At 37.7% G+C, this 14,691-nt stretch overlaps 2 protein-coding genes across 7 annotated transcripts in view; one reads left to right on the top strand and one right to left on the bottom strand.

Moving 5' to 3' along the window:
* The window catches only part of TBC1D4 (TBC1 domain family member 4), a 206,866-nt gene that overhangs the window by 101,066 nt on the left and 91,109 nt on the right, over positions 1 to 14,691 (top strand). The gene's annotated exons all lie outside the window — the stretch shown is intronic.
* On the bottom strand, positions 4,476 to 5,878 carry LOC126940515 (mitotic spindle assembly checkpoint protein MAD2A-like). Its single transcript, XM_050766477.1, has one exon. It carries the CDS (start codon positions 5,778 to 5,780, stop codon positions 5,163 to 5,165), a length of 618 nt encoding a protein of 205 aa, XP_050622434.1. The 5' UTR covers positions 5,781 to 5,878; the 3' UTR covers positions 4,476 to 5,162.

Raw genomic sequence — 14,691 nt, 5'->3', positions numbered from 1 at the left:
CTAAGCAAGGAATTGAGAATCTTGTAGGAGACATAAGGCAAGAAGACCAGTTATATACAGTAGTCCCGCCTTATCAGTGAGGGACACATTCCAAGACCCCCCGTGGATAGTACTAAACCCTATTTATACTCTGTTTTTTTCGTGTACATACATACATACATACATACATACATACATACATAGCAAAGTTTAATAGGCCCAGCAAGAGATTAGCAACAATAATAATAAGACAGAACAATTATAACAATATACTCTAATAAAAATTATATGAATGTGGACCCTCTCCAAAATGCCTTATTGTACTGTACTGCAGGAAACTAAAGCCACAGAAAGTGAAACTACAGATAAGGAGGGACTATTGTACAAGTCCAAATGTATTAAGTGCCATGGGGATAAAAACAAAATGTTTTAGCCATTTTTTCAGTAAATAAATAAATGTTTTGAGTGCCTACTATAGTCACGGTTGAGGTGGGGGTAAGATCATTTCTGTTTAGAGAATTCAGAATTCTGGAAACGTTTTCTTTTTTTTTTTTTTTTTTTGTGGGGAAGACAAGGTCTCACTCTGTCACCCAGACTGGAGTGTAGTGGTGTAATCTCAGCTCACTGCAGCCTCCACCTTCCGGGTTCAAGTGATTCTCATGCCTCAGCCTCCCGGGTGGCTGGGACTACAGGTGCTCACCACCACGCCCGGCTAATTTTTGTATTTTTTGGTAGAGATAGGGTTTCACCATGTTGGCCAGGGTGGTCTCGAACTCCTGACCTCAAGTGAGCTGCCTGCCTCAGCCTCCCAATATGTTAGGATTATGGGCGTGAGCCACTGTGCCTGACCGAAGATAGGCTTTTAATAGAGTTCATGACATTTAACTTGCCCTTAAAGGTATACAGAGATAGAATTCTAATGCAGTGCTGTCCAATTAAAATATAGTGTGAGGCTCATGTGTAATTTAAAACTTTCTAGTAAACACATTAAAAGAAGTCAAAAGAGCTGGGTGAAATTAATTTGAATTGTATATATTATTTAACCCAATATGCCCAGAATATTGTAATTTCAGCATTATAATCAGTATAAAAGTATTGAGATACTTAACATTTTTCACACTAAGCCCTTGAAATTGACTCTTCATTTTACATGTCCAGCACATAGCACATCTCAATTCAGAAGCTAACTTTTCATTGGAAATATGTGATCTAAATATAGAGTTTATAAAATTTAACAGTTGAAAAACAAAATTCACATACAGTTTGTTCCAGTCATACTTTAAAGTTTTCCAATAACTGAATAGGGCATCTGTTTTAAAATTGTAATGCATATTAAAGTTAATTCAAATCAAAAAATCTTTTTCCTAGTCATATTAAATTCAACTCCACCCGTGGCTAGAAGCTACCATATTGAATAACACAATTTTAAAGAGATTAATGAAAAGAAAGTTTTGTAGGCAGAAAGAAGGTGTCAAGGAAAAAAGTTGGAGCAGTCTTGAGGAAGCAGCAAGCAGCCCAGTGTAATTTTTTTGAAATGAAATAGTGAGAGAAAAACCTGGAATGATATTTGGGAGCCCTGGATGCATAGTCTCCAAATTGGAACTTCAAGTAAACAGACATTGGGCACTCACTGGGTAAAGTTTTTGGCAAAAACTTTATAAGAGGAATGAGAGGCTGCCTGTTCTGATTTAGGCTGATTAATCTGGCTATATTGTTTAGGGTGGATTTGAGAGCCAAGGGGAAGGAGAGAGGCTGGAGGTGAGGATATTAACAAAGAGCTAATCTCAGATAGAAAGAGGTAATGAGAGCCTGGAGTAGAAAAATGCTGGAGATTCCCCAGCCTAAAAAGATTCCCTTTCACTGAATCAGCTTCCCTCAATGGGTTTCCTAGTGTTCAACTATCTTTCTGTGCTGTTACAAATATTATGTTGTGTCTCTAGTATATTGCCTGCTAGTATTTCATTTATTAGTTTCCCATCCATCTCCATAGATTGGTACTGTAAACATGTAGCCATTCAGCACTTATTTCGTTGTATCATTGTAGGTTATTTTGTGTGTTTGGATCTATTTTAGAGTTTGAGCCATCAGTGAAGAGAGACCATTTCATTTTCCTGTTTGCATGCATAGCGCCTAGCACACTTAGAGCCTCTGGTGTTCTTGTTGCACTGAGAAGGAATTCAATAAATGTTTCTTGATTTGAGTGAACCTGCAATGATAGCAGTTTGTGAATGGCACAGACTTGGGGATGCCAATAACTTTGCCTCATATTTGGGCAATAAGAAAGCAACTGAAGGTGGGGAGTTCATTTCAAGGTGAATTGCCAGAGGTTTCAAGTCAAATTTTTATTGGGGAAAAGGTGAAGCAACAATATGGAGCAGTTTCTGGTATTCTGTTTCTTTTTAAGAATACAGAAGAAATTGAAATCATTGGAGAAATCCTATTACTTGATATAGGCAAATATATTACCCCTTACAATTTGTTTAAAATTAGAAATCCTAAGGCTGAAGGTGAAAAGCCAGGTATAGTTATTTCGACAGTGAAATAAATGATTGAGTGGCAGTTATAGCCCATTCACCCACTGGACAAATAGGCACCATGAGGAAGGACTGGTGTTTGTGGGACATGATGATTTCCTCATAATAAATGGGAGACTTTTTGTACATCATGCAGTTGATTGATAATGAAGAGGAGGTGGATAAAAATAGTTAATATTTATTAACAAGTTAATTCATAACTTCATTAACATTATTAAGAACCTATGTTAGAAACAATGTTAGGTGCTTTATATAAACTTTATTCTCACAGTTTTTATAGGTTACAGGTATTATCCCTATTTTATAGAGGATGATGCTGAAGTTAAGAGAGTTTGAAGTGTGCCAAAAATCACATAGCTAGTAAGTGATCGAGCTGGGAATGGAACCTGGATATGTCTTACTGTGAAGTTTGTGACCCATTCGTAATTGGGCATAGTAGATGTTACAGAGAGAGGATTTTGGAGTTAAAAAAAGGCAGGGGGAAAGGTAAGGATCTTTTTCTAGAGCAGAAGCTCTCTTCTGTTCATTTGGATGGTGATGATGAAAACTCTTCCAGTGGCGTAACACCAGAAATTATGGGGACTGCATTAGGCTAGCTTTGTCAGGACTCCCATAGGAGGTGGTCGTGTGGAAACCATGATAAAGAATAAGAAGGTGTGAATTTTCTTCCTTTTTTCACTTCCTCACATAGTGTAGATAGAGTTAATGTGTGGGAACATAAAATGCCGAGAAGGTGGAATGAAGGAAATAGGGATGGATTGTTTGTAAATTCAGTGTTTCATCCCTTGAAGATTAAAAAAAAAAAATCTTACCTAGTTCATTACTATTCCAGAGACAGATTAAAAAGTGTCTGCCTCTTTTTTTTTTTTTTTTTTTTTTTTGAGATGGAGTTTCGCACTCAGGCCCAGGCTTGAATGCAATGGCGTGATCTCAGCTCACTGCAACCTCCACCTCCTGGGTTCAAGTGATTCTCTTGCCTCAGCCTCCCAAGTAGCTGGGATTACAGGTGCCAGCCACCACGCCTGGCTAATTTTTTCTATTTTTAGTAGAGATGGGGGTTTCACCATATGGGTGAGGTTGGTCTCGAACTCCTGACCTCAGGTGATGCACGCGCCTCGGCCTCCCAAAGTGCTGGGATTACAGGCGTGTCTGCCTCTTAATAGAAGAGTCAGATGAGGCTGGGTGCAGTGGCTCACGTCTGTAATCCCAGCACTTTGGGAGGCTGAGGCGAGTGGATCACTTGAGGCCAGGAGTTCGAGACCTGCCTGGCCAACACGGTGAAACCCTGTCTCTACTAAAAATACAAAGATAAGCTGGGCCACTTCGGAGGTTGAGGCATGAGAATCGCTTGAATCTGAGTGGCAGAGGTTGCAGTGAGCCAAGACCGTGCCACTGCACTCCAGCCTGGGCAACAGAGCAAGCCTCCTTCTCAAAAAAAAAAAAAAAAAAAAAAAAAGAGTCAGATGAGCAAAACTGATATACTTCAATACTAGCTTTCTTTTAGATATCTTAATTTTATCAATAATGGTAAATGTGTTGTTTAGTTGATTTTTATCAACTAAAACTTGGAGTTTTAGCTGACTCAGGGGAGTGAAACGGCTCTCTTTGAGACTGATAATCATTTTCTGACATGAGGCTATTTAAGGCCTCAAGGACTTCTGATGTCAATTAACCATCAAATATTTTAACAGTGCTTAGTCTTTGCTCAATATCTTGGTCCATTCTATGTTAGTAATAGATGCACGTCAAATAGACATTTTGGTTTATGAGATTCCATGTTTTGGAAGAGGCTGTTGGATTCTTAAAGCATTTATTCAGTCATTAAACATTTATTGAGTATTGAACTCATGTTAGTCATTGTGACAGACATGGGGTATTAAGTGGTGAACAAAATACATATTTTCCTGCTGTCATATTCTTTGAAATCTAGTGAAGTTGGCAGACTTTATTTTTTATTTATTTATTTTTTTAAAACAAACTTAACTTTATTTCTCACTTTCACTTAAAACTTGATTTTATAAAACACACACACAAAAAAACATTTTTAAGAGTTCTGTATTACAGAACATTAATGAGTACAAATATCCATTGCTTCATAGGTTCAAGTTACATAAATTAAAGTCAAATTTGGAAACTGATTCATTAGGGAAAACTATACATGAAATGAAGGTCAAAAGGAGCTAATACAGCAATATTTCATTGTTTATAGATTATTAGTTACTTTCAGGACCTCAACAAAGATTCTGAATATTTAGACTTCCTTTGCTGTATTTTATACTTAAATATCTCCCTACCTATACTGAGTCAAGCTACTTGACCAAAACATCTGATTTAGGAAAGCATTTAGCTTTATAGCACAAGTTTTTCCATCTACATTACTATCTTCAAAGGAATATACATCACAACGTTGACAAAAAAAATTCCCGGTTCCTTTTGAACAGTGTGCAATAAATTCATGATGTTAACTCCATGGTAAGTCAAATAGGTACCAAAAAATAAAAGGAACAATTACACAGTTCAGTAAGTATCATTTTGGTTTTCTCCATGTAAAAATTAACCAGTGAAATAAAACATATTAACTATAGATGATTTGATTTCAGGAAAACCAAATTTCAAAATTACAATTACATTATTTTCCTCACGTCATCCTCAGTCATTGACAGGAATTTTGTAGGCCACCATGCTATTTACTTTGTGGATTGTAGTAGTAAATGAACGAAGGCGGACTTCCTCAGAATTGGTAATGAACTGTGGTCCCAACTCTTCCCATTTTTCAGGTACAACCAAATCTTTGTCTGTATAAATCAGGAGATCAAATGAACAGGAAACTTCCAACAGTGGCAGAAATGTCACTGTAGCTGTTATCTGTCTGATCACTGAATGGATTTCATCCTGGATAGCTTTCTGAGACTTTTCTCTGGGTGCACTGTCATCTTTTGCAGTCTTGTCACACTCAATATCAAACTGCCATCTTTCCAGGACCTCACCTCTTTCAATATTTGAGATAACTACAACCAGTTTCTGAACTGAACACTTGTATAACCAATCTTTTAGTTGTTCCACCACATTATTTAGGTATTTTATGAGCTCAAGATCAGTAGTTACAAGCAAGGTGAGTCCGTATTTCTGCACTCGAGTAAAAGTTTCAGATGGATATATGCCACGCTGATATAAAATGCTGTTGATGCCGAATGAGAAGAACTCGGCCACGATTTCAGCGCTCCCGCGCAGGGTGGTTCCCTGCTCCCGGGAGAGCTGCAGCTCCATGGCCAGGGACACAAACAAAGGCACGCACTTGCACTGGGCGGACAGCAATCACAGCGGCTCCCACAGCACTTCCCCGCCAACGAAGTTGGCAGACTTTAAAAAGACAGTTACACAAATGAATATACTGTCATACATTTTGATAATATTTGACATTTACCATATTGATCTCATTGAACATTAGAGATTTACTTTCTTTAAATAGATGTATCTTGAAAAGCTGTGTGTGTGTGTGCATGTGTGTGTGTATGTATGTATAAAACCTCACATTTGTGTAAATCAAGTAATAATTTAGCTTTGTGATTTTGAGCTAGTCATTTCGTTTCTCTGGATTTTAATTTTCTTGTTTATTATATAGCAATTTATAGAAGATCTTTGTAGAAGTTTCTGATGTTAAATTCGGTCATGTTGTTATGTGATTGAGATGTTTATATACTATTTTTTTAATGTTGCTCAAAACATAAATTAGTTCATTTTGTACCTGAAAATAGAAAGTAAGACTTGTTAAATAATAAATTTACCCAACTGGCATCAATAGTTATAATGCTGCCATACTGGAAATGTTGAAAGTTTTGCAGAAGCTTAAATATGAAGCTTTGAAAATTATTGTCGAAATTCTAGATTCTAAGTTCTATTAAAAATCTGTTTATTTTCTTCAGCTGCATATGTATTCGATGTGAATCTTCTAAACTTGAAACAAACACTTCATGGCCTCTCTGATCATCAGTTTTCCAGTTTATTATTTTTTAATAGATAATTTTTTAGAGCACATTTAGAAGTATAGAAAAATTGAGAAGTTAAACCAACTTATTTTCACAGTGGGAGTAATGGGCCCTATCTTGGATAGTTGTGAGAATAAGAATTATTGAATGTAAAAGTTTTAGCATGGTCCTCATTCCTACGCAGCTATTATTGTGACCAACTTTTTCCCTTCATCATTACGCTAACTCCTACACTGAAAGAGAGCTAGGTATTTGTTTATCTTTTTAGTTAATAAAAGAAAAAATTCTGTTGTCATGCCCAAATTTCTATCTGTATCACTGATGGCCACCGACCACAAATCTGTTCCACCATTTAATGTTTTCTCTCATTTCAGTGATCTTTGTTTGCTTCCTTTTTCTAACCATGGAATTTTATGAAAATCTAGAGATCAAAGGAAGCAACATAAGAATGACTAGGTGATTTTTGTATTTTTTCAAAAGCTGATCATTTTAAAACAAAACATTTAAAAAGTTTCTAGTTATTAATATAGATTTAATATGCATTTGAAGAATTTTCAATAATTTAAACCAACTTTTAGTAAAATCGAACTTTAAAATATATTGATGTGCGTTTATTACATAAGCTGGTATGTGTGGAAAACAGGCAAAGATACAAACGATAAGGAGCAAAATCATGCTGATGGATATTACAATAACAAAATGCCACATATAGCCATAGTACTGATGTACTACCTTTTAACATATTACAATAATTGTAATTTATGGCTTTGAAACTTTAAAGATACGAAACCCCCAAATCATGTTCATATTTGAAAGAGAAACTTAAGGCAATAAACAGTTTGTAGCAATTAGAACTATATTTTGCATGCCATTAATATATAATTGCATGCTACTTTTATATATCCATTGTAGCAAAGATTCCCCGGTGAACTCTATCAGGCCTGGTTTATGATAGATATGTAGATAGATAGGTAGACAGAAAGATCCTGGTTTAAGAGAGACAGATAGATAGATAGATAGATAGATAGATAGATAGATAGATAGATAGATAGATAGATAGATAGATAGATACACACACACACATACTGATAAAGACCAATCAGAAAATATATATATGATATATATATTTAAAAGACCAATCAGAATATTTATCTATATTATATATAATATATAGTTTTGGGTTGGTCTTTATCAGTGAACTCATACTTGAATAGTTAGTAGAGTAACCGAATGTCTTGTTTTTGCTCATTTGTGTTTGAGGTATGGTTGTAGTGCCCATGGGATAGTGCAGTGGTATTTGCATCACATAATTGTTGCATCTGGGCCCTTTTGTTCCCATTGACTTTCAGGGCCATTTCGAAACCTGCATTAAAGACAATTTCTGAGACATTTTCTTCTAGAAACAAGAATGGTGAATGGTGTTAGTAGAGAATCAGAAAATAATTTGTATATCAGACCTTTTCGTTCTATAGTTTTGGAGAACAAAGTCTCACAAGTAGCAGATGGCCATAGCTATCATTCACGTAGAGCTCCAGCTTTCATAAAAAGGTATGTTTCCCGGATACAATCTGGGGCCTATTTGCCATTTAATGGCCTCACTGTTTGAAGTTTAAAGTTCTCCATTCTACTGCGCCAACAGTTTTCGATATTTATTTAGCAGCTGGCTAGGAACTAGAGAATCTTGTGTTGCGCTGAAGACATGATGTTCACACGTTGAATCAGACAGAAAAATTTATATTATGCCTAATATATACTGTTTATGAAGACAGAGATGTATGTACATGCTCCAAATGATTAAAATGAAAAGTTATAAACAACACAGTTAACCCTCAGTGGCTCAGTAAATTTTTGTGACAGGATAAGTGCTGCTTACACACACGATGCTGTTCTCTGTGTTTGGCCTATTAGAATGCATTGATCTATATTTCCTAAGCTGAAATGAAAGTAAGAAATTTAATTTATGTTATAGTTATTGATTAATCACATTGCTTCGTGACTGTACCAGAATAATACATGCAGAAACATATTACTGGTTGAAGTAAGTTTTAGATGGTTATTTGTGGATTATTGCCCTATTACGGTCTCTGTAGAAATGTAAAAGTTTACTTAAAAGTCACCAGAAGGTCAGGTGCAGTGGCATATGCCTGTAATCCCAGAACTTTGGGAGACTGAGGCTGGCAGATCACCTGAGGTCAGGAGTTCGAGACCAGCCTGCCAACAAGGCGAAACCCCATGTCGTCTCTATTAAAAATACAAAAATTAGGCAGACGTGGTGGCACCTGCCTGTAATCCCAGCTACTTAGAAGGCTGAGGCAGGAGAATTGCTTGAGCCCGGGAGGCAGAGGTTGCAGTGAGCCTAGATCGCACCATTGCACTCCAGCCTGGGTGACAGAGTGAGACTCCATCTCAAAAAAAAAAAAAAAAAAAAAAGTCACCAGAAGAACATGGTCCTATTTGGAAAAGATATTTATAAATTTCATTATGTCTGTAGATGTAGCTTAATGATATTACCATCAGATGTGCCTTGTTATCTTCGGGTGAAGAGGAATAGTCCTACGACAGTCTTTGAAGGTTGATCATAAGATTTCTGTTTTTGTTTTTGTTTTTGTTTTTGTTTTTCAGTTTCAGAAAGTTTTGAAACACCTAGTTCAGCCTCACTTTTATTAAGGTCATATCTCTGGAACTTTGACTTGAGTTCTTTCTTTTTAGAAGCATTATATAACTTAAATATTTTGACTTGCATCTAGCCCCAGCTTTTCTTTGTTGAAGAGTTCTGATTGTATTGCCTTGTCTCGAATGCATCATTGATCATTATGAAAAGAATACAGGTTGTTCCTGATGTCTGTTCTCCCTTCTTCTTTAGTAACGGAATTTTGAACTAGGTAAATGGCTATGTAGAGTCAAGACTACGCTTCTTAGCTTCTCTTGTTGCTAGGAGTGCCTCTGGTTCTGGCCACTGGGGTGTAAGTAGATTTGTTTTGTGGCAGCTTGCTTAAGAAACCTTCCTTAAGAGAGTATCCATTATGTATGTGTGTGGGGGGGGGAGTGGGGGGACATCCTCTTTCTCTTTTTCTTATTATTAAGTCCTTCTTTGTATCCTGCTCCCTGGAATACAGTTGCAACTATTTTGAACCATGGAGTTGAGGCCCCCAAGATAGAGAAACAAGATAGAAGGCACCTGCACCTTTGATATTTAATGACAAGCAATGAAGTACCAAAACAGCCCCAAAACACTAACTACACTTTCATGTTTCATGTGACAGGAAAACAAACTTCTGTTTTGTGTAATCAATTGCTATTTTGGGTTTCAGTCATTGCAGATGAACCCAATCCCAACGATTGGGTTCAACAGGTTATGTATAACTTTAACTGATTCTTTAACTACTTTGTTAATATATATTCTCCTAGACTTGTGTACTGGTTAGAACTCTTAGAGGCAAGGGTGAAAACTATCACCGTGTGAAAGGACCCTGAAGTGGCCCCCAGAATTGGAGGAGACCCAAGAGCTATTCACCACACCTCCAAGGATGTTCACAGCCAGGGACTGGACCCCACCTGGACTCTTTCTCTCCACAATTTGGATCTAATTTCATTTTCCTCTTGGTTTTATTTTGTTACTGCAGACTGGCTCTCTGCAGTGAAAGAGAATGGTACCAGACTAATTTCCTTAATACTTGAGACTTCAGATGGGAAACAGCTGTGTCTTGTCTTCTGTTGGAAAAATATTAGGGAACAACTCACATTGACCTGGCCTGGGTCACATGCCAGTTTCACCCGTTTACCTGTCACTGGACCAGCTTGAATTACCTGCAGTTTATTGTGGTTACTTTGGAGGCAGGTGGATGGGAAGATTGGACCTGGGGGAGGGTGCAAGGACTGGCAGCATCCACTGAAACCATTTGTTCTAAATGAAGTGGGTGCTATTTTGACAAAACAGTGTCTATTATAACTGATACGTCATTTATAAATGATTTACAGTTGGGATCATCTTAGTCTTTCTTGAAAGCAGTCCATGTGTGAAAAAAAAATGAGGGCTGCGAGTTTGCTTTGAATTTGGTTTCTGACTTTGAAGTTGTGAAATTTGGCAAGACTGCAGCTCAGATAAATCCTTTGTTTGGGAATTTTGATGAAAATGATTTCAGGCCCCATTGTCACATTATACAGGCTAATTATTGGGAACCACTGAACAGATTTCCTTATTTTCTTTGATCTTCAGTCTCATTGATTATAATGGAAGCATTGCTGTAATCATTAATCTTTTTAATGTAGACCTAGGGAGGTGTTTTGGATATTAAAGAATTAAGGCTATTACGCCCTGAAAAATACTTAGTGTCACAAATTCTACTTAAAATTCTAAGGTGAGAGCTTCTCTAAGGAGTTAAAATTTGACATTTAAGGAGTTAAAATTTTATGTATGTTTGACATACATAAAATTGGAGAAGTAAAAATTCTTTTGAAAGGGCTTTAGGATACTGAGTTTCCAGAATGTACTTGAAATATTAACAAATGATGGAAGATAAATTAATTGAAAGGTCCTGGTGTCATGGGATTGAGTTCTGTTGAGGGAGAGAGGACACCTCTGTCGACAGGGCATACATTCGGAGAGTGGGCAGGGCCTGGCATGGGCTGGGCAAAAGCTAGTCATGACACAGCGCCTGCTTCCAGGTGGCGTTCAAACAATATGGTGACATTTCAGAGGCTTCAAAAATAGAGGTGTATTGCTTGTGTAAGTATTTTATTTATTAATCTAATTTCTAGTCAGATATATGCGAGGTGCATAGATGAAGCGTATTCTTTCTCCCGGATGCTGAAAGTCTCAAGCTTTTTATTCTTTTCTGCAATCAAAGATGAAAAGAAAGTTGTGTTGTTTGGGTCACGTAAACCATCATACACTTTCTCTTGGTATCGTTTTGCCAGCCCACGCAAGAGAAGGGGAGGGAAGGGAGCATTTGATATTCAATGAACAAAGAAGCATACCTTTTCTACAGCCAGTGTCAGCTCTGAGAATGCCTTTTGTGATCAGAACGTTTTGCAGATGATGTTCACTAGAGTCCCAGACAGGAAGAAGGAACCAAGGCCAGAAAGGCAATCTTGCTGCAAGATGTCATAGGATAATTTTTCATTCCCCAGGAGCAGCCACAGCAGGCACACTCCATGATGACCCGTGTTGTTTGGAGGAGTTGATCTCTACCCTGAGGGTTGGAGGTTGTGCATTTAGAACTCCAATATGAATTATTACTATATGGGGAGACTGGTGCTTTTCCTTCACCCACAAAAAGTGCAAGTCCGGGTCGGAGATTAGCGTCTGGTTGCTTGCTGTTGCCTTTCTTTCCAGCCTGATTTTGGAGAGAGGTGAATGTGTGTTTCCATTGTTATCCCGGGGTGGCCTGCGGTTAGGATTTTTCTTCTTTGAAGAAGGGAGGTATACGCTCCTTTAGCAGTTAATGACAATGTTTATAAGGACCTGAAGTCTTCGAATAAAAGCCCAAGAATGTCATATTATTTTCATCTGCAAGGTGAATAGTCTGTTATGATGGTATAAATATCTGAAGTAATATGGAAGGACAGGACAAAAATAGGTTTCTGAGAAATGTGTGGCATTTTTTGTTTCCTGATAATATTACAGCTTTATCTACTGATCTTAGCTAGAGTTTGTCATGTCCAGATCCCTCTGGGCTGAGCCGTCACTCCTTTGCCTCCTTTTCCAAGGCCCATTTCATTACACAATTAAGCCTTGCTTAAAACCTTCTCTTCTCATGAACTCAGACATTTCATAAGTTAAAACTACCTATTAAATATTCAGTTTTAGGATTTTGTTTAGATGACATTATACTTCCTATTTCATGATGAAGGACCAAGATGTATGTTTCTTACTATATTTATTGTGTCCCGCTTTAAACTATCTAGCAAATTAAATGTCGTCGAAAGTCCTGATTTTGCTGTATTCAAATTTTTTCAGTCTAACTTTATTTTATTAACTTATTTTATTGCCAAACTTGTCTAATCAACTAAAGTTCTAGTTGATTTACTTTTTATGGGCCTAAGATGAGAGCAGTAGTAGTAATATTTTATAAACAATGGGAACATTTTTTTTTCTCAGTATTGTGAGAACCTTTAAAAAAATTTTTTTTTTGGTTTAAACTAGTCTTTGTGGGAAAGCTCCCTCTAGTGTTTCTTGCAGCAAGTACAAGTAGTATTGAACTATGCTTTTACAAAAATGAACCTTAGGGCCAGGCTGGGAGGCTCAGGCCTGTAATCCCAGCACTTTGGGAGGCTGAGGCAGGCGGATCACTTGAGGTCAGCAGTTTGAGACCAGCCAACATGGTGAAACTCTGTTTCTACTAAAAATACAAAAATTAGCCGGGCATCATGGCGGGCGCCTGTAATTCCAGCTACTTGGGAGGCTGAGGCAGGAGAATCACTTGAACCTGGGAGGTGGAGGCCTGCAGTGAGCCGAGATCATGACACTGCACTTGAGCCTGGGTGACAGAGTGAGACTCAGTCTCAAAAAAAAAAAAGTGAGCCTTAAATAGTAGGACTGATTTGATAAATAGAGAGCATCTTGTTGAATAAATAGATAGTAGGCTGATCTCACACTGGAAATGCTGTGCAGTTGGGTAGAGGGATCTGCTGTATTCAAAAACATGGATCTCAAAAATAAAGAACAATGTTTCAGGTGTGTCTCTTAAATAGCCCCAGAAAATGGAATATTAACTTTCTTGATTACATGTTTATGAGATGCTTTACTTTCTTGTTTTGATGACTTTGTTTCTTATTTCACCGTTTTAGAGATCATGTCCATAGAAATATCCATATCTCAGAAAAGAAATACAGGGTTATTTTTCATAAGCGACACAAATATTTTAAAATCATAGTATGATATTCTTATTTTGGGAATGTACAGAATAGAGTAGTTTTGCGTAAACACATGCAAACTGTTTTCAAAATTTATTCCTTATGTAAATATTACTTTTATAGGATAGCTCCCAGTCTCATCCTAATGGCAGAGAAGACAGTTTTACCTACATGAGTTCATTTCACATGGGCAAACCTCTCTTCTAATTAGTGGCTGATTCCTGAGTTTTACCTAAAATACTTGATGCCATGTAGGGTTCACATTTTGCAATCCAGAGAACACAGGAAGAGTAGCTCGAGGGTCCTAAGGATGCCTTCACCTCACAACTTGGTCAATAAACAGCCTAGAATTAAATTTTATGTCGATGCTCAATATTCTGTTAGATCTTCTTCCCCATCCTCATCTTAGCTAATGAGCAAGCTTGCTATTTTACAGAGAAAATTAAAGCAGAGAAGAAGTTCTATAAACTCCCATCACCCATCTGCCTGCACCTGTGCCTTTCTATTCTGCCTTTCCCTTTCAGACTGCCAGTTCAGTTCAACCTCTTCCTTGGGCCTAGATTCTGTCCCCTCTTGTCTACTTAAGGACATTGCTCCAGTAATTCTGCCCTCTTTCTTGAGATCATTGATTTCCCCTTCAGTGTTAGGTATTCTCTATTGGAAGCTGTCATTTCTTCCATTTCTTTCAAGAGAGAACCCACTTTTGAATCCACTCCATTAAGACTTTCGTCCTTAGCTCCCACAAATTTTCTTGCCAGAGTCACCTATGAGCTCATGTTGATTATTCTCTTCTTTTGGAAACCTTTCTTACTTGGCTTCAGGATGCCATTCTCTCCTGGTTTTACACCTGGCTCTTGCTGTATTTTCTTTCATTCATATTTCTCCATCTTTCTTTTTCTTTTTTTTTTTTTTTTTTTTTTTTTGAGACAGAGTCTTGCTCTGTTGCCCAGGCTGGAGTGCAGTGGCACAATCTCAGCTCACTGCAGCCTCCACCTCCCAGGTTCAAGCGATTCTTCTGCCTCAGCCTCCTGAGTAACTGGGATTACAGGCGCACGCCACCATGCCTGGCTAATTTTTTTATATTTTTAGATGGGGTTTCACCATGTTGGTCAGGCTGGTCTCGAACTCCTGACCTCATGATCTGCCCACCTCAGCCTCCCAAAGTGATGAGATTACAGGCATGAGTCACCACGCCCAGCCTCTCCATCTTTTAAACTATAAGCACTGTGACCTTAACGCTAGGTCCTGGAGATACCCACCTCTCTCTCTCTGCCTAGCTCTCTGTGTCTCTGTCTCTGTCTCTCTCTCTGTCTTCTATACTCACTCTCTTGAAAAAC

The sequence above is a fragment of the Macaca thibetana genome, chromosome 17 (genome assembly GCF_024542745.1).
Source record: "Macaca thibetana thibetana isolate TM-01 chromosome 17, ASM2454274v1, whole genome shotgun sequence".
Classification (NCBI taxonomy): domain Eukaryota; kingdom Metazoa; phylum Chordata; class Mammalia; order Primates; family Cercopithecidae; genus Macaca; species Macaca thibetana.
Note: the sequence above shows the minus strand (reverse complement) of the source record. Positions and strands in the feature narration are given on the sequence as shown.

Coding starts and splice junctions, on each gene's coding strand:
- LOC126940515 (XM_050766477.1), bottom strand. CDS start 5,780: ATGGAGCTGCAGCTCTCCCGGGAGCAGGGAACCACCCTGCGCGGGAGC.